The 15,370-nt window shown below is 48.1% G+C and overlaps 1 protein-coding gene across 1 annotated transcript; it reads right to left on the reverse strand.

Moving 5' to 3' along the window:
- Positions 1-3,940: 3,940 nt before the first annotated feature.
- HASPIN (histone H3 associated protein kinase) lies at positions 3,941-8,261 on the reverse strand. Its single transcript, XM_064729177.1, has one exon. The coding sequence runs from the start codon at positions 8,224-8,226 to the stop codon at positions 5,488-5,490; it is 2,739 nt and encodes a 912-aa protein (XP_064585247.1). The 5' UTR covers positions 8,227-8,261; the 3' UTR covers positions 3,941-5,487.
- Positions 8,262-15,370: the final 7,109 nt, after the last annotated feature.

The raw sequence follows: 15,370 nt of genomic DNA on the forward strand, positions 1-15,370 counted from the left end.
GCTGGAGTTTGCTCGGGTGCTTGGGAGCAGAAAGCAGCAGCCTGGGCACAGCAGGGCTCACACAACGGGCACCCTCTCGTGGCTTTGTTTGTCACAGGGTGAGGACAGGGATGGGTCCAGCTCTGGAGCAGGCTGGGAACCCCCTCAGCTCCTGCTCTTTTCAGAAAACACCATGCAGTACAATTTATTTTATATTTTTAAATGCAAGAGTTCTATGTTTGTTATAAATCCTTCTCTGATGTTTTCTAGGCTGGTTCATCCACCTTGAAAAGCCACTTCAAGATGCAGGTTTGGACCTCTGCTTGGGACAATCTTTGATTTTCCTGATGGTCTCCAGGACTTTGCAGGATCTCTGGAGGACGTGATTGCGCTCTGGTAGGTAATAAATGTTGTTTTTTAGTGTGCTGGGGAAATGCTTCAAAGACAAATATAGAATCTGTGTTCCATGCAATGTGTCATTATTCTATTTTTAATTCAGCATCAGAGGGGCATTAAAAAAAAATCTTTCCCAGTGATAGAAATTATCTAAAATATAAACCCTTCAGTCCAAGTTACAAAGGGTTTTGCCTTGTATGTCTAAAGATTTGGACAAGCACGAGATAGTGAACATGAATTAACTCAGATGAAGGTCTGAGAAGACCTTGATGTCTGCAGTTCAGCACTGATAATTTAGCTTATTTATACAAAATTTAATTTATTTACATACTGTCCCTCGTTCTCAATCAGACCCCTGTCAGCTGAGTGACCTGTGGAGCTCACACAGACAGAGGCAGAGCAGATGGGTTTGATTTTCTCTTTGCATTTTGGATTTGAAAACAAACTCCAGATAAAGGATTGGAACTGCTAGATAATGTGTTTATCTAATGGAAACATAAATACCACGTTTAATCCTGAAGCTCTGCCCATAGTGGTGTATTTTGGCTGTCTGCTCCTTCAGGCTCTTGGGATTTTGTGTGTTCTGAACATTCCCAGCAGAAACTGGAACTTCTGTAAATAGGCCAGCCTGCTCCAGGTGACACAGCATGGAAACACTGAGCAGTTCTTGTTCTTGCTGCCAGGCTTCCTTAAAACGTTTTTCCTGGAATATTTCAGCTCCAAATTTATATTTGATTCTGTTCCTGATCTGCTCTTCACTGACTAACTCAAGACCAGCTGTCCCCTGTCTCACCAGCATGAGATTCAACCCTGAGAGAATCCTCATTTTCCAAAACAGCAAAACTGTGTTTTGATACAATAATCTCAGTATTACAGTGCCTTGGCAAGGCAAAAACTGGGAATTCTGGTCAAGTTGAGATGTGTTGCTGCTTTAGTAGCAATTAGGAGTCCTTGCCACAATTAAATATTTAATTAGGTGTTCATAAAGCAGAGGACACAGAAGTGGGGACAGCATTCAGTAATGAACACTAATGACTGTGGCTGCAGTGCCCTCAGGGATTCTGATGTTGTTGTACATTTATTTCCTAAGAATAATTCATGAGATTCTGGAGTGTTGGTCAGCATTGCTGAGTACCTCTGCACACAACATCTAATTGTTAATTATCATTGAACTTCTCCAGGAACATCAGCCACAGACAGGAGATATTTATTGGTGAGTAGAAAAAGGAATAAATCTCATCTGTGCCCCTCAGCTTGAATATTTAATCAAGAAAAACTTCTCATCACTGGGGAAAAAATAATATTATTGTCCTGTGGCAATCCAGGGGTAAAGAACTGGAGTTTATTTACCAAGACCTTGTCCATGGTGAAGATTATTTTTTATATTGTTGCTTATAAACCTTTTCCTGGGAGCTGAACTCATCACTAGAGAATCTTTTAGTTTTAATTCTCCATTGAGGTGTTGGGAATTTTGTTTGTGTGCATGTAAAGACATTCTGAACGTGCTCCCTTAGGAAATGAGGATGGTTTGATGTGAGCTGATCTGTGTTTGCTCTCAGTGCCCTCCCAGGGGCTGCAGCCACAATCCCACCTGCACTGCTCATCTCCCTTGGACTCACAGGAGTTGCACTCTCCAGATTTTGCATTTAGAGTTTATATAAAACATCCTCTTTGTGCAAAAAGTGTTTTCTTCAATCCCTCAGTGGTGTTTTTTGACTTTCCCTGCAATTCATCCTTCAATAACCTCCCATTCATAGAGTGCCTCATCTCTGGGGCTGTCCCAGGAGATCCCAGAGCACAGGCTGAGGTTTAAACAACAAGAATCATCCAAAAATCCCAATTCTGGCATTTCATTAGGAGCAGATGAACAGCAGAGCACTGCAGCAAAGAGCTGCTCAGCTTGCATTTGACAGAAGGCAAATGTTCATGGTGAAAATCCACCCTGGAGATTGGCTGAGGAGCTGAACAAGTGCAACAGTGCTTAAAGTCACCCCTGAATGATAAAATGTCACACAAAGCATGGAGTGGTCTCCTTTGAGATTGAACAGGAACCATTTTCCTACAGACCCTAAAGAATATTGAATAATTAATTGGGCTGTTGCATTGTCCTGTGTGTGAATTTGGAAGGAATAATTCCCCCAAATTCCAAGCAGGATGCTGCAGGCCTCTCATTAAATAAACTCCATTTTCTGTCTGCTCCTAGGAAGGATCAGTGGGGGCCACACTGAAGTGACCATGAAAGTAACAGTGACAGTGGAGATGACTCAGTGTGACAACTCTGCTCCCAAACTACCCCAAAAATCTGCATTTTAGGTGAGCTTGTAGAACAGCCCCAGAGCTCCCAGCAAAGCGCTGAGAGGAAACCCAGCCCAGCCACCAAGTGATTTACTACCCAAACAAAGCTTGCAAGGAGCTCCAGGGAGGGCAAGGAGCATTTCACTTGTTAGGAGGAGAGCCTAAATACTGGATTTATCTGATTCAAGAGTCCCAAGCTTTTATTGGGCTATTTGTACCTAATTTGTTTTATGGGAGCAGTCCCAGGCCGAGTTGAATTTCCCAGTGTTGTTATTCAGCTCTAAGGAGAATTCCTTCTCCCTTGGCAGCCTCCTCTCCTCCTGGGCACCAGCACCACCATTAACTGCTGCAGTCTGGAACTGCAGAATTGGGCAGAAATTACAATTTTCCCTTTTTTCCTGCCTCTGAATGATATTCTGAGCAGCTGCTCTTCATTCTCTTCACACTGAGGCCAGAGCTGCTCTTCCTTCTCATTCAGCTTCTCAAGGCAAGAGATCATTTTCATATTCCTGCACTTCATGTCTGGTTTTTCCAGAAGGGAATGAGCAAAAAAATACAGGTTTTAACAGCAGCCTGGTGAGTTACAGAGTATTCACAGGTAATTAATATTTTATCTGTCTTCTCCATCAAAATAGTAAAATTTTCAGAGATTTGGCACTTGGATGAAAGCATATTCCAAGTGAGGGTCGCTGGTTTCACCACAAAATCCACTTTACCTGGAAACACCAGAATTCCTACTGGAATCCATCTGATTTACCAATCACACAAAACCAGGCTTGGTCTTTTCACTCTCCTAAAGCCTCTGGATCCATGTGAAAAATCTTTCCCTCCCTTGGGATAATTTAACTTTGCTCAAACTTCAGTAAAGGCTCTGATTTCAGTGCAGTATGTATTAAAAAAGTTGTGTTTTCTGAAGGGGCAAACTGGGTTCTGGAATCCTCTTTCCTCAACAGGGAGAGCAGATCTCTAAAATATTTAATCCAGCTCTGTTCCAAGTAAAGCTTTCACTCAGATGAAAACATGTTCAGGGCATTTAACTTGATTAGGGGAAATTTACTATTCCAATTCCTTTTTTGTCACCATCCTCCCATTAAAATTTATGAGGGCTGATTAGTACATGATATTTTTTTCTGTGTTTTTTTTTAATCAGAGAGCATCTTTAAAAAAAGAAATGAGGGCTCAGCTCTGGCAGCTGCACTTCCTTGCAGGCACAGTTTAAAGGAATGGTTTCTAAATGAATTTAATGTCCAGTTTTGGGGGGAGGTAGAAGCTTTACATTTTGATTAATGAAAATTACTACATGCTCACAAATCAGCAAATTGGTTTGCAGGGAAACATTCTGAGGTTTCAGCTTTCAGAATCTCCAAATTCCTGCACCAGGGGCTGTCACCTCTCCTGGCATTAATTCCTGCCAAAGCCCCATCCCTCCTGTACAGCCAAAATCAGTTCTCAAATCAGAAACAAAGCACCAAGGCAGGCAAAAAATAACGTGGTTTCATCCATCCTTTTTTTTTCTTTTAAAGCATAAATGAAATTAGCACCATTGTGACTGAGGAACACTCCTTGATGTCAGATAAGCATTCACTGCAGGCCTTACCAAGTGGGTTGTAAGACCATTCAATTACAGTGCATGATTTTATTTAATTAGAGAGGGGGAAAAAAAAGGTTGAGAGGATGCCTGGGAACATTCCAGCACAATTTCCATCTTAATAATTTGCAGCACTGCAGATTGTCAGGTCACTTTCTGCAGTGTCTGGAAGCCAGAACAATAAAACCACCCCAGGGTCTCCTTGTTGGGTTTGTAAAAAGGAGACTCCAAGAGAGGGTCCAAGATGAATCTCTGAGATGCACAAATTCAACATTTATTCACTGGACTGCATGGAGAGCACTGCAGTTATAATGAATTTGATGATGCTGCCTCTTAATTTCTTAATGCATCTGTGTCATTGGATCAGAATGTAATTCAATTTTCACTTCACTTTGATTTATTGTTCTCTTTAGCCCAATTTCTTTAATAAAGAGGAATGTTAGCAAAGGACTTCTTGAAAACAGGGAATTGGCATTTAAATTAGGAGCCTCCAGTTTGGGCACCTGATCCACCAGCAGTCAGGGCTTAAGGACATTTATTACCTTGGGCATTTTCTTCTGTGGATAAAGGAAGAAATTCCTTCAGTGCTACCACCAGGTTACAGATTTGAGTTCCTATCAGTGCACAAGACCACAACATTATAACCATTAAAAATCAGGAACACAGGTACCTCTTCCTTGGTCCTTAAGAGAGGGGGAAAGAAAGAACAGATAAGTGCAGATTAGTGGGTTTAAAACCCTTTACAGAAATGTCACATATTTACATTTTATACTTTCATTCCAAGTATAAATTTAGCCAAAATTAAATCAAAGGATGGATTTTCCCTTCTGTCTCCAGTGAGCCAATGATATTCAACCCTTGTCCTTGCTGTCCAGACCTGAAGAGCTTTTACCTTTAAAAAAAGAATCTGTAAAAAAGACAATACAGTAAAAAAAGAACTTTTAATAATCTAAGGCTAAAATGGTAAGAAAATGTATGTGAAATTCAGAGCATTAACTGTGTCTGAATTAGTCTGTTTTCCCCTCCTTTCTCCAAAGTCAGCTCTGTTGTCTCCCCTCAAAACCAGCAGGTATGGAAATATCTTGGAGCAGAAGACATTGGAGGGGATTTTTTAGGATATTTTTGATAATGTATTAAAAAATATTTGGAACTAATCAAAACACATCATTGTGCCAACACATACAAAAAGCAGAGAGGCAGCACCAGTGGCTCAGTCCTTGGACCCCTGCTCACTGGAAGAGGCTGCTGTGGTGCAGAACATCAAGGGCAGACTCAAAGGTCAGCACTTCCTTGTGGAACTTGCTGAGCTGCATCTTGATTTTCTTCAGGGCAGGAGTTGTTGCCTTCCTCTTGTAGCACATGGCTTTCAGAAGCTTATCAGCCAGGTAGTGCAGCCAGAGGACGTTGCTGTGGGGGTGGTAGTCAGTCCAGCTGTTGGAGTTCTCCTCCTTCATCTGCCTGTAGATGTCAAACTGGGGGTCCCCAGCGCCCTGGAAGAGCACCAGGTCCGTGGAGAGGTCGCAGAAGACGGTGAGCCCGTCCTTCTCCAGGCGGGACAGGGTGTAGTCGATGATGTTGACGTGGAGGCCCGCGGTGGGGATGGAGCGTGTCTGTCCATCCAGCACGTACTGCAGCTCCCTCAGCTCTGTGCTCCTGACCAGCACGTTCCCCCAGTGCAGGTCCCTGTGCTCGAAATGCAGCTCCTGCTCTGCCACCGCCAGGGATGCAGTGACCTGGTGCAGGATGCTCCTGGCTGATGCCACCGAGGAGAAGCTGCTCCTCATGCGCTCCAGGTCCCGGCCCCCAAACTCAAACTCCAGCACCATGAACAGCTGCTGGGCCCCAAAAAAGTCTGGCCGGTCGTTTTCCGAGCCTGTTTCTTCGTGGAATTTGTCCCAGGCTTGCAGGAGATACCTGGGATAGGCCCCCTGGACACAGTGCACAGAGTAGAGGCTGATGAAGCCCACAGTTCTGTTCACAGAGCCCTCAGACAGGAGACTGAGCTCTTTAGAAATGATTACCTCAGGCAGAATCTCCCCAAAGCTCTTCTGAGCTTCACCATTTACTTTTTCAGTCCCCTCAATGGGAATTATTTTTAAGGCCACAGGTCCTCTCTCGCTGTCAATCTGGAACACCTCTCCAAACACCCCTTCTCCAATTTTCTTGCAGTCTTTCATTTTATTTAAAGGAATGCAGTCCTCAAAAGCAATAGGGCCCTCCTGGTTGCATTCTCCAAACACTTTCTCAGCATCTGTAAGGAGCAGCTCCAGGACAGAGGAGGAATCCCTGGGAGCCAGCAGGACCATGGAGGAAGCAAACCAGGAGCAGCCCTGAGCTTTGCCAGCAGACAGGCTGGCTTGGTACCCCGAAAGCTGGGATTTCCCTGAGGGGGTGCAGAGGCTGCTGCTGCAGAAACTCTCATCTGTGGTCACTTTCTTCTTTTTATGGAAGGACAGAGACGCTCGAACTCTAGCCCAGGAATAAGAGTTATTGAGGAGCGAAGAGTCATTGTCTCTGACACCTACAGACATCTCCAGAGCTCTCCTCCGAGTTAGTTTTTGCCTTGTCTGGAGTCTGAAAAGGGAATTATTGGGCTGCTGCTGCCTCTTGTTCTTGCGCCTCCAGGGCCGGAGGTGGGTGTGCCTGCCCCAGCGGCTGGCACTGAAGCCACTGATACAAGCTTTCCTGCAGGTGCTGCCCTCCCCAGGGATTTCCTTGGTCCTTTTGTGCTTGTTCTCCAAGATCCCCTGGCGGCCCACGGGAGATCCTGTCTGCAGGCAGGCAGGTTGAACATCAGCCTGGTTGTTGAGTTTCATGCTCTTCAACCTCATTGGCACTTCCAGGGGGTCCAGGACCACCACTGGCACAAGCTGGTACTTCTTAGCCAGGTCTCTCTGACAGCTCGAGCTTATTTTTGCCGAATCTCTTGTGAGATGAGATGGGACCTCAGAGGGCTCCTCACGAGTGCCACTGTCACAGGACACAAGGCGCTGTGGCTCCCCCTCCAGGGGCGGGGAAGTGCTTGGGGCTTTTAGCGGGGTCGGGACAGCCTGGGCCGGGCAGGGTCCGCGCACCGCCGACCTCAGAACACGGCGGGACCCGCGCAGCCCGGGCTGGGGCTCACAGCTCCGAGCCGAGCCTTGCGCTCGGAACCACTCCGGCACCTCCTCGCCAGCGCTCAGCAGCGACGGCCGCTGCCCGGAGCCCCGCTCGGGGGAACCGCGGTGCTGCGAGCGGGGCTCGCCCAGCGCCGAGCCGCCCTCGATGGTGGTGCTGAGCAGGAGCGAGCTGAGGCGCAGGGGCGAGCGGCGGCGGCGGGGCACGGGGCTGTCCCCGGGGGCCGAGGCGCTGTCGGCGGTGGAGCTGAGCAGCAGCGGGGCCCATTGCGGGGTGCTGCACAGCAGCGGCGGCCGCGCCGCGCACAGCGGGCCCTGCCGGCGGCGCCGCGAACCGCGCGGCGGGGACGGGGACGGTGACGGGCACGGGGAGGGCGAGGACAGCGACGGCGGCGAGCGCCGGGGCTCCTCTCTGCGCCCGCGGGGCTCTTTGCTGTGGCTCCGCTTCTTCTTCCCCGGCGGCTCCCGGTTCTCCTTTCCCCGGCCCCGCGTCTCCCGCCCCCGGTTCTCCGGCTTCCGGTTCTCCTTCCCGGCCGGTTCTCGGTTCTCCTTCCCAGCCGGGCCCCGGTTCTCCTTCCTGCGGGTCCGCAGCCGCCGGGCCCAGGCGGGGAGCTTACCGAAGGCCTGCAGAGGCCGCTTGCCGGGCGGCGAGAAGTCGGGGTCGTCCGAGGGGGTGGAGGCGGCGCTGGAAGCGGAGAGGGCGCTGGAGGCGGCGCTGGAGGCGGCGGAGGTCGAGCTGAAGAGGCGTTTGCGGTCCTGCGGCGGCGAGATCCATCGGTCGGGCTGCGGCAGCGGGCGCAGGTAGCCGGCGCGCCGCGAGTAGGTGCGGAGCAGCCGCGGCTGCTGCGGCATGGCGGGGCCGGGCGGGCCGGGCCCTCGCAGGGAGTCCGCCCGCCGCCCGTTCGAACGGGTATCGCGAGAGCGCGCGAGAGCGGGGCCAACGGTCAGGACACGCCCCCGGGGCACGCCCCCGGACACGCCCCCCGGTGTTCTGCTGTCGTTCCCGGGACCTCTCCCGGTGTCCCGGTGCTGCTCCCGGTGTCCCGCCGTGTCCCGGCGCTCCGCAGCGTTTCCGTGGCGTTTCAGGACCCCCGGGATGATCGGTGCCGGCTCTGCTCCATCCACACTCTGAGACGCGTGGCAGCGACGGCAGAATTAATTAATAATTAATTAATTAACCTGTATTGTACACCTCTGCACGGAATACACTTGTATATGTGTGTGTTACACCCATATACGCTCCAGCGGGAGCCTCGGGGACACCGGCGGGTTTCCCGGGGAGGATGTGGGTGCCCCAACCCAAAGCCAGGTTGGACAAATCCTTGAGCAGCCTGGGATAACGGGACGTGTCCCTGCACATGGCAGAGAGCTCGGGAATACACGATCTTTAAGGTGCCTTCCCACCCCGGCATTCCATAATTCTGTGTGTGAAAATAGGATTTATTTCAGGTATTCCCACCGCAGGGAGGCTCCAGGGCGCGCTGAGCTGCCGTGCCCGGGGTCAGGGTGTGCCCTGCCCTGCCCTGCAGGACCACGGGTGATGCTTTTCCTTATATCCATCTTTTATCCATCTTTTTTCCATGTTGTATCCATGTTTTATCCACGCCCGGCTCTCCCAGGGCTCAGCAGCGATGCTGCAGCTCGATGTGGCACCAGGGCTCCACCAGGAGCCTATATAGACCCTTTTATTAAAGCAACATGTTCCTTTATAATTTTACAGGATATTTACATTTGCTTAACAAACACATACACTGCCCATCGGGCATGAAAAAGAAACAAAACTCTCAATAGGTAAAAGGAGCCACTGTGACCCAATTTTAGTTCATATATTTTTATTTTCTCTCTTTCTTCACATTGCCATAGTGACAGCCTTGTTACCTTCCTCGAGAGAGGAACTTTCCTTATCTTCAGAAAGCCTTCTCTGGCTCACAAGAACAGCACAAAAATGTCTTTCCTGCAGCTCTCCTGCTCCCTCCAGCCGCTGTTTGACCCTTCCAGCCCTGCAGGTTTTGGTGTCGCTGTCGCAGCTGTCGCTCGGGTTGGGGACAGGGACGCAGCTTGGTGGCAGCACAGCACTGGGATCCTGCAGCTGAGCATGACTGGAAAGCTGCTGATGGTTGGTTCCTTTCGTTTCTGTTTTCTGCTGTTCTTAAAAAGCTTAAAGAGCTGTGCTGCTGATCCCTGGGGGAAAAAACAACACAAAAAAACACCCCACCAAACAAACAAACAAAAAAAACCCAGAAAAACCAACCAAAATCCCCCCAAAAACCTCAAAAAACAAAACAAAAAACCCCCCAAGCAAAACAAAACAAAAACAAACAAACAAAAAAACCAGGGGGAAATAATCTCCAACAAAGAGCTCCCCCTGCAAGAGGAGATCCTGTCACACATGCAGCCTGGACCTTCCCTTGGGACAGCAACAAGTGGAACACCCAGAGGGGTTTGCTGGGCACAGAGAAGCAATCAAGCCCCAGAGTTAAATTCTGCCCCTTTTGTTCTGTTTAGTGAAATCAGGTTTTGGCTGTGGGGCAGAAGCAGAGGGAGGATGTTTGTCATTGCAGAGCAGAGAATATTCAGGGTTCTGTGTGGAACTCTTGTACTGATGCAGATAAAGCAGAGGGCTCCTGTTCTTTTAGCAATTTTTATCCTGAATGCTCCCCTTTCCCCACTGAACACAGGGAAATCTTTAATTCTGTAATCTGAGAGACTGACTCTGGTGATTTATCAGCTGTAGGTCATCAGTAATTGCAATTTGGAGGGTTTGGAGAAAGAAGATGCCTGGCCAGGCCTTGTGCTCTCCTAGTGAAATGATCTCAGTTCCCCCTTTGTGGATTCCAAAGTCAAGGATGGACACTTGGTAATGTTCCTCTCTCTGTCTCCTATTCTTGTGGTTGTTTTATTTATTTCTGTCCTCTTTGGTTGACCATAAACCTCACAGACCTAATGTGAGTTTGTAGACAGCAGCAGAATAAACAAAGATTTCTCATTCAGACCTTCAGAAGACAAAAGGGCTCCTGTCTCCTTTGGCCTAACCAATATTGCCTGGTGCAAAAAGAACAAACAATCCTTCTCTCCTTTATTTTTCCAGTTTCTTCTCTGAATTAATCTTCCTTCATTACTTGGATGCCTTTTGTTGTCCCTCATGGCTCTCAAGGAGGTCAGCTCTTGCAGTGGGTAATGCTATTTTCCTTTTTAGATGTTTTTTCTCCTAAATGCATTACAGGGCTTCGTGATTGTAATTTCCGGCGAGTTCCATCGACCATTTAATTCTTTGCCATCACTGCAGCAGATGCCAAACACATTTGCAGTAATTGGATGGCACTTAAGGGATTAGCCAAGAGTGCCAAGACCCACCTCATCCAAACCACAGCTGCCTTTTTGTGAGTTTCCATGGGAGCCTGGCTGTGTCTGCTGCTAAATTTATTTACAATCCACATTTTGAATAAAGTGCCCTGTGCAGGAGCCTGCCTGACTTTGTGGCACGGTTGTGGCGTCTCCCTGAGGGACAGAAAATTGGCAAATTTTCAGAAAATTGGCAAATTCAGGGTGAGGAGCACTGTGTCCCCAGGCAGGTGAAGGAGCAGGCAGCACCTTGGGGCCAGGTGTGGTGGCAGAGCAGCTGCTGCAGATGTCCCAGAGCAGCCTTGGGGCTGCCAGCATGGTTCATGACCTCTCCTTCTGCCTCATGCAAAGGTGGCAGAGGGTTTGCAGAGCCACAATTTCCTGCTTTCATCTCTGTGGGCCCCCTCATTTATCCAGCTTTGCATTTCTTCACAGTTTTGTGCCTCCCAGAGGAGGACAGGACGTGTTTTGTGATGCTGCTTCATTTGGGGGTGACACCAGCTGCTGGTGGCTTTGTCGCACAGCAGGAACATCCCCAAACTCTGGGTTTCCTCAGTGTGCTCAGGAGCTGCCAGGTTTGTGGGCAGAGCTGGGCAATGCAGTGGACCTGAGTGTTTGCAGGGAAAAGGGAGCTCAGATCAGCAGGAGAAAGCCATCAGTACTTCAAATAAAGCACATGGCACTGGCATTGATGCCTCAGGTTTTATATTTTATATTTATTTTATATTTTATATTTTATATTTTATATTTTATATTTTATATTTTATATTTTATATTTTATATTTTATATTTTATATTTTATATTTTATATTTATTTTCCAGATTCTCTGCTGCTTTAGTGTGTAGTTCTTAGTTTCATATCAGGGCATGGTGAGCTCTCTGCACAGAGCAGGGAGACAAAACAATTCCTGCTCCAGCTGGGGACCAAGGACAAATGATCCAAACCTCAGGCCCAAGAACACAAACACCGTGGGCTGGAGAGAGAAAAGAAGGATGGGACTTCCTAACCTAAAGCTGGAACTGGACAATTAACTCCAAGATGCAAATGGAGCAGAACTTAATAAAGGTGAGAGACCCTGTGAGCGGTCGTGCATTTTGTGCCCATTTTGGTTCATCTTGGATTCATTTTGTGCCCATTTTGGTTCACCTTGGATTCATTTTGTGCCCATTTTGGTTCACCTTGGGTGCAGCCCTGGCTGGCTCTTCTGCTGCCCAAGGTGGATCCATCAAGGAGATCCTTTTAATAAATCTTTATTTTATTCCTTAGCTCTGTCCAGCCTCTGTTCTAGGCCGGCCTTCACAAGGCACCAGGGTAAGGGCATCAGAGAGGAGCCATGCAGAGCTTTGCTGGGCTCCAGGGCCTGCTGGGGCAGCTTTGTTTGCAGGGTAATTGAATTGCAGCTCTAAAGAGACCTTTCCTGTGCTCATTGCAGCAGGCTGAAGAGCTGAGTGAGGCTGCAGTGCCACAGACAGATTGCTTGGGCTCCCCCAGGCCCAGCTTGGCTAAGCTGGGCCCAGCTGGTCTGGGAACACCTGGTTACAGCACCAGGGCCAGGCTCAGAGCACACCTGAGGGGAGCTCAGGGGCCAGGCTGACACTTTTTCCTCTGGGGGGTCAGGTGTGAGCAGCTCCTGTGTTTTCCTGTGGCTGCAAGGAGCTCCCAGCTGGGAAACCAGGGTGGAGACACATCCCAGGCTCCCTGGCTGTGGCTGTGAGGAGGGTGAGGGAAGGGGATGAAGGGTTCTCCTCAGGACTTCCATGAAGGAAGGGCATGAAGGGTTCTTCCTCCTCAGGACTTGCAGCAAGCCAGCACCAATTTCACGTCTCTGTGTTACCAAAGAAGTAAATGCTGCTCTGTTGGGTGTATTCAAGAGCAGGGTTTCACCTTTAAATCAGTGGTTAATGTGAATACACTTTTTATTAAACCCCTTCAGCTTTCAGGGCTTGATTCAACACTCTTTTATTTCCCAGTGATGCTTTTATTTTCTGACCTTAGGAGGTGAATTCAGGGCAACACAGCACAGCTCTCCTTGCACTCAGTCTCCCAGCAGTGTTTTATGTGCACTTTTATTAATTTCTCTTACCTGATCCAGTGCCAGCTCCCTCACAGAACAGGGCATGATGGCTTGGTTTCATTAGATGTGCACTATTTTTCCTTCTCCTCTGATCCTCTTCCTCAAGAACTTTCCCTCCTTGGGTAGGGGGAGAGCAGTGGGTGAATGTCCCAGCTAATAATAACAACATTCCTGCACTCTGAATGGGAGATTCAGCACTTGGGGAGGAACATGGAGCACATTCAAAGGCTGAAAATGGCTCTCCTGGAAATGGAGAATCTGTTCTGCAATGTCAGCACTCTCCCCTTTCCTACAGGCAGCTCTGTGGACTGGGACAGAAGCTCTCCCCTCAATTCCATTTCCATTAGGGCTGGGTGTGCAGCTGTGCTGATTGACCCAGCCAAAGATTACCAGAGGAGCTGAACAGAGCATTTTTCTCCATGGGCTCCACACATTTCATTTCTCTGTTCTTGCCTCCAAACCCCTCACCTTCAGAGAGCAGCTCCTGCCTGGTATTGCTGATATCTGTGGCCACAAGCTGAGGTTTGAAGAAACTTCCTCTCCCAACTTTGATTCCCCACCTTGTTTTTCTGCAGATATTTGCTTACAAGCGTGACAAGAGCTAAATGACTGATGTAGAGAGCTGACCTCTGCCTTTTCTCTGTTCATTTCCTTGCCAAATCCCCTCTTTCCTTCCTCTCCGTCTCTGCTATTTCAGGCTCTGCTCTGGCGCCTGTTTCTGACACAAGATGGATCTGCACCACTCAAACGTTTGCTGCAGGAAATTTTCAGTGCTGGAGGAACATCTCAGCATTTCTGAGTCAGGGTGGGGATCAGTGGGTGCCTGCAGGGAGCATTTGGCACTGGGAATGACCAGGATGAGTGCCCAAAAACCCAAACCCAGCCCTGGTGAATCACAATGTCCTTCCCAGGGCTGTCTGCCACTGCCTGCAAAGCACAGGCTCTGTTTGGGTGTAATTTCAAGATATTATTGGGCTGATTTTCAAATCTTTCCAGGGTCAGATGTGTCCTTGCAGCGTTTCAAATGTCCCTGGGTCAGGGCAGAGGTTGAAAGTTTGATTTTCACAGTCCCTGCAGGTGGCATTTAGAGGCTGAGATCAGCTCTGGGGCAGCTGAGCAGTGACAGGTGGAGGAGAAGGAGATGAGGAGCAGCCTGAGCAGGCAGGGATGTGCATCCTGTGAGAATTTGTGAATTATGAGGAGGCAATCACTGTCAGCAGTGTGAGGAATTAAATACAGGTGTGACATGGCAGGAATTGAAGGGGGGAAAAAAGAGAACGGAGAAGTTTCGGTTGTGGAGGAGAAATCCTCCCTGGGAGAATTCCCAGGCTGAGAAAACAGCCCTCTTGGGAATGGAGGTTTTTGGGGTTTTTTGGTTTTTTTATGGGAAATTCAAGATGTGGAAGTCAAAAAGGGAAATGCCTTGCACAGAAAATTCAGCCTCTGTCCCTTGAGAAGAACTGAGAGATTCTACATTATTTGCATCTTTACCTGGTGACAATTAGCCTTTGGGTTATTTAGTCCCTTGCTATGAACAAAGCTGCTTTTGTTTGAACATCCACAAATTCTTTGACAAACCCAGCAGTAGAATTGATTTCCAGGTCAGGGAAAAAGCCCTGAAACTCAAGGTTGTGAAAACCAAGTGACAAAAGCAACACCCAAGAATGTGCCACAAAGTCCCAGCTAAATTGTTTTTGCAGCTCAGTACAAGTTAAACTTCTGCAGCAACAGCATTGTCGGCAAAAATGGAGCTTGTGCTGAGCCGTGTTCTGAGGCACATTTGACACAAATAGAAACTTTTAATTCCAAAACAGCTATTCCACCTGTGCCTCTGCTGGTGCCTCCAAAACCACAAGAAAATTTCAGTTTTGCATTCTAATTTTATTTTCATTTCAGTGATCAAACGTGGTTTACACCTTCAGGCCTCGCCTAGAGCAGAACATTTCTCACTCTAGGGATTTTTTTTTAAAACCTGTTTCAGATTAATTGACCTGGAAAATAACTGCAAAGGCTCCGGGCAGCCACCAGGTTTCAAGGAGGCCACAGGCAGGTCTGTGTTCTAATTTTGCAGAGAACAAAGAGAGAGAAGAGAAAGGTTTCTTTCCCTTTGCAGGGAGAAGGTTTCTGGTGAAAAGTTTCTTTCCCTTTGCAGAGGAACTCCAGGGATGGCTCTGGGATGAGGGATAAAAGGAGTTCTTCATTCCTTATGATGCTGGTTGCGATTCTCTTGTGATTTGGAGTAACTTCATTAAAAACCAGAACCCTCTGCTCAAATTTGATATGGAATTTAAGGAGGATGAAGGATTAACAATTTCATAAAGTCTGAGATCTTCTTAAGAATGATTTTCCCAAGGAAGGGATTTGTGCAGTTTCTTCATTTTTCTGCCTAATAGAAATAACAGGAGATACAGGAGCACAGTAATTGTTATTGGCAAACAGAGGTCAATTACAGGAAATTATGTTTCTTGAAATGAGTTTAGCAGTTGCTGGCTCCCTGTGTAATTCATTCTGCAGGGAGCAGAGGCAGCTGCTGTGTCACTGCCCCTGCCCTGCTGCTGCTCCTCATGGCCCAGGGTGGA

Source organism: Zonotrichia leucophrys, chromosome 19, assembly GCF_028769735.1.
Source record: "Zonotrichia leucophrys gambelii isolate GWCS_2022_RI chromosome 19, RI_Zleu_2.0, whole genome shotgun sequence".
Taxonomy (NCBI): Eukaryota; Metazoa; Chordata; class Aves; order Passeriformes; family Passerellidae; genus Zonotrichia; species Zonotrichia leucophrys.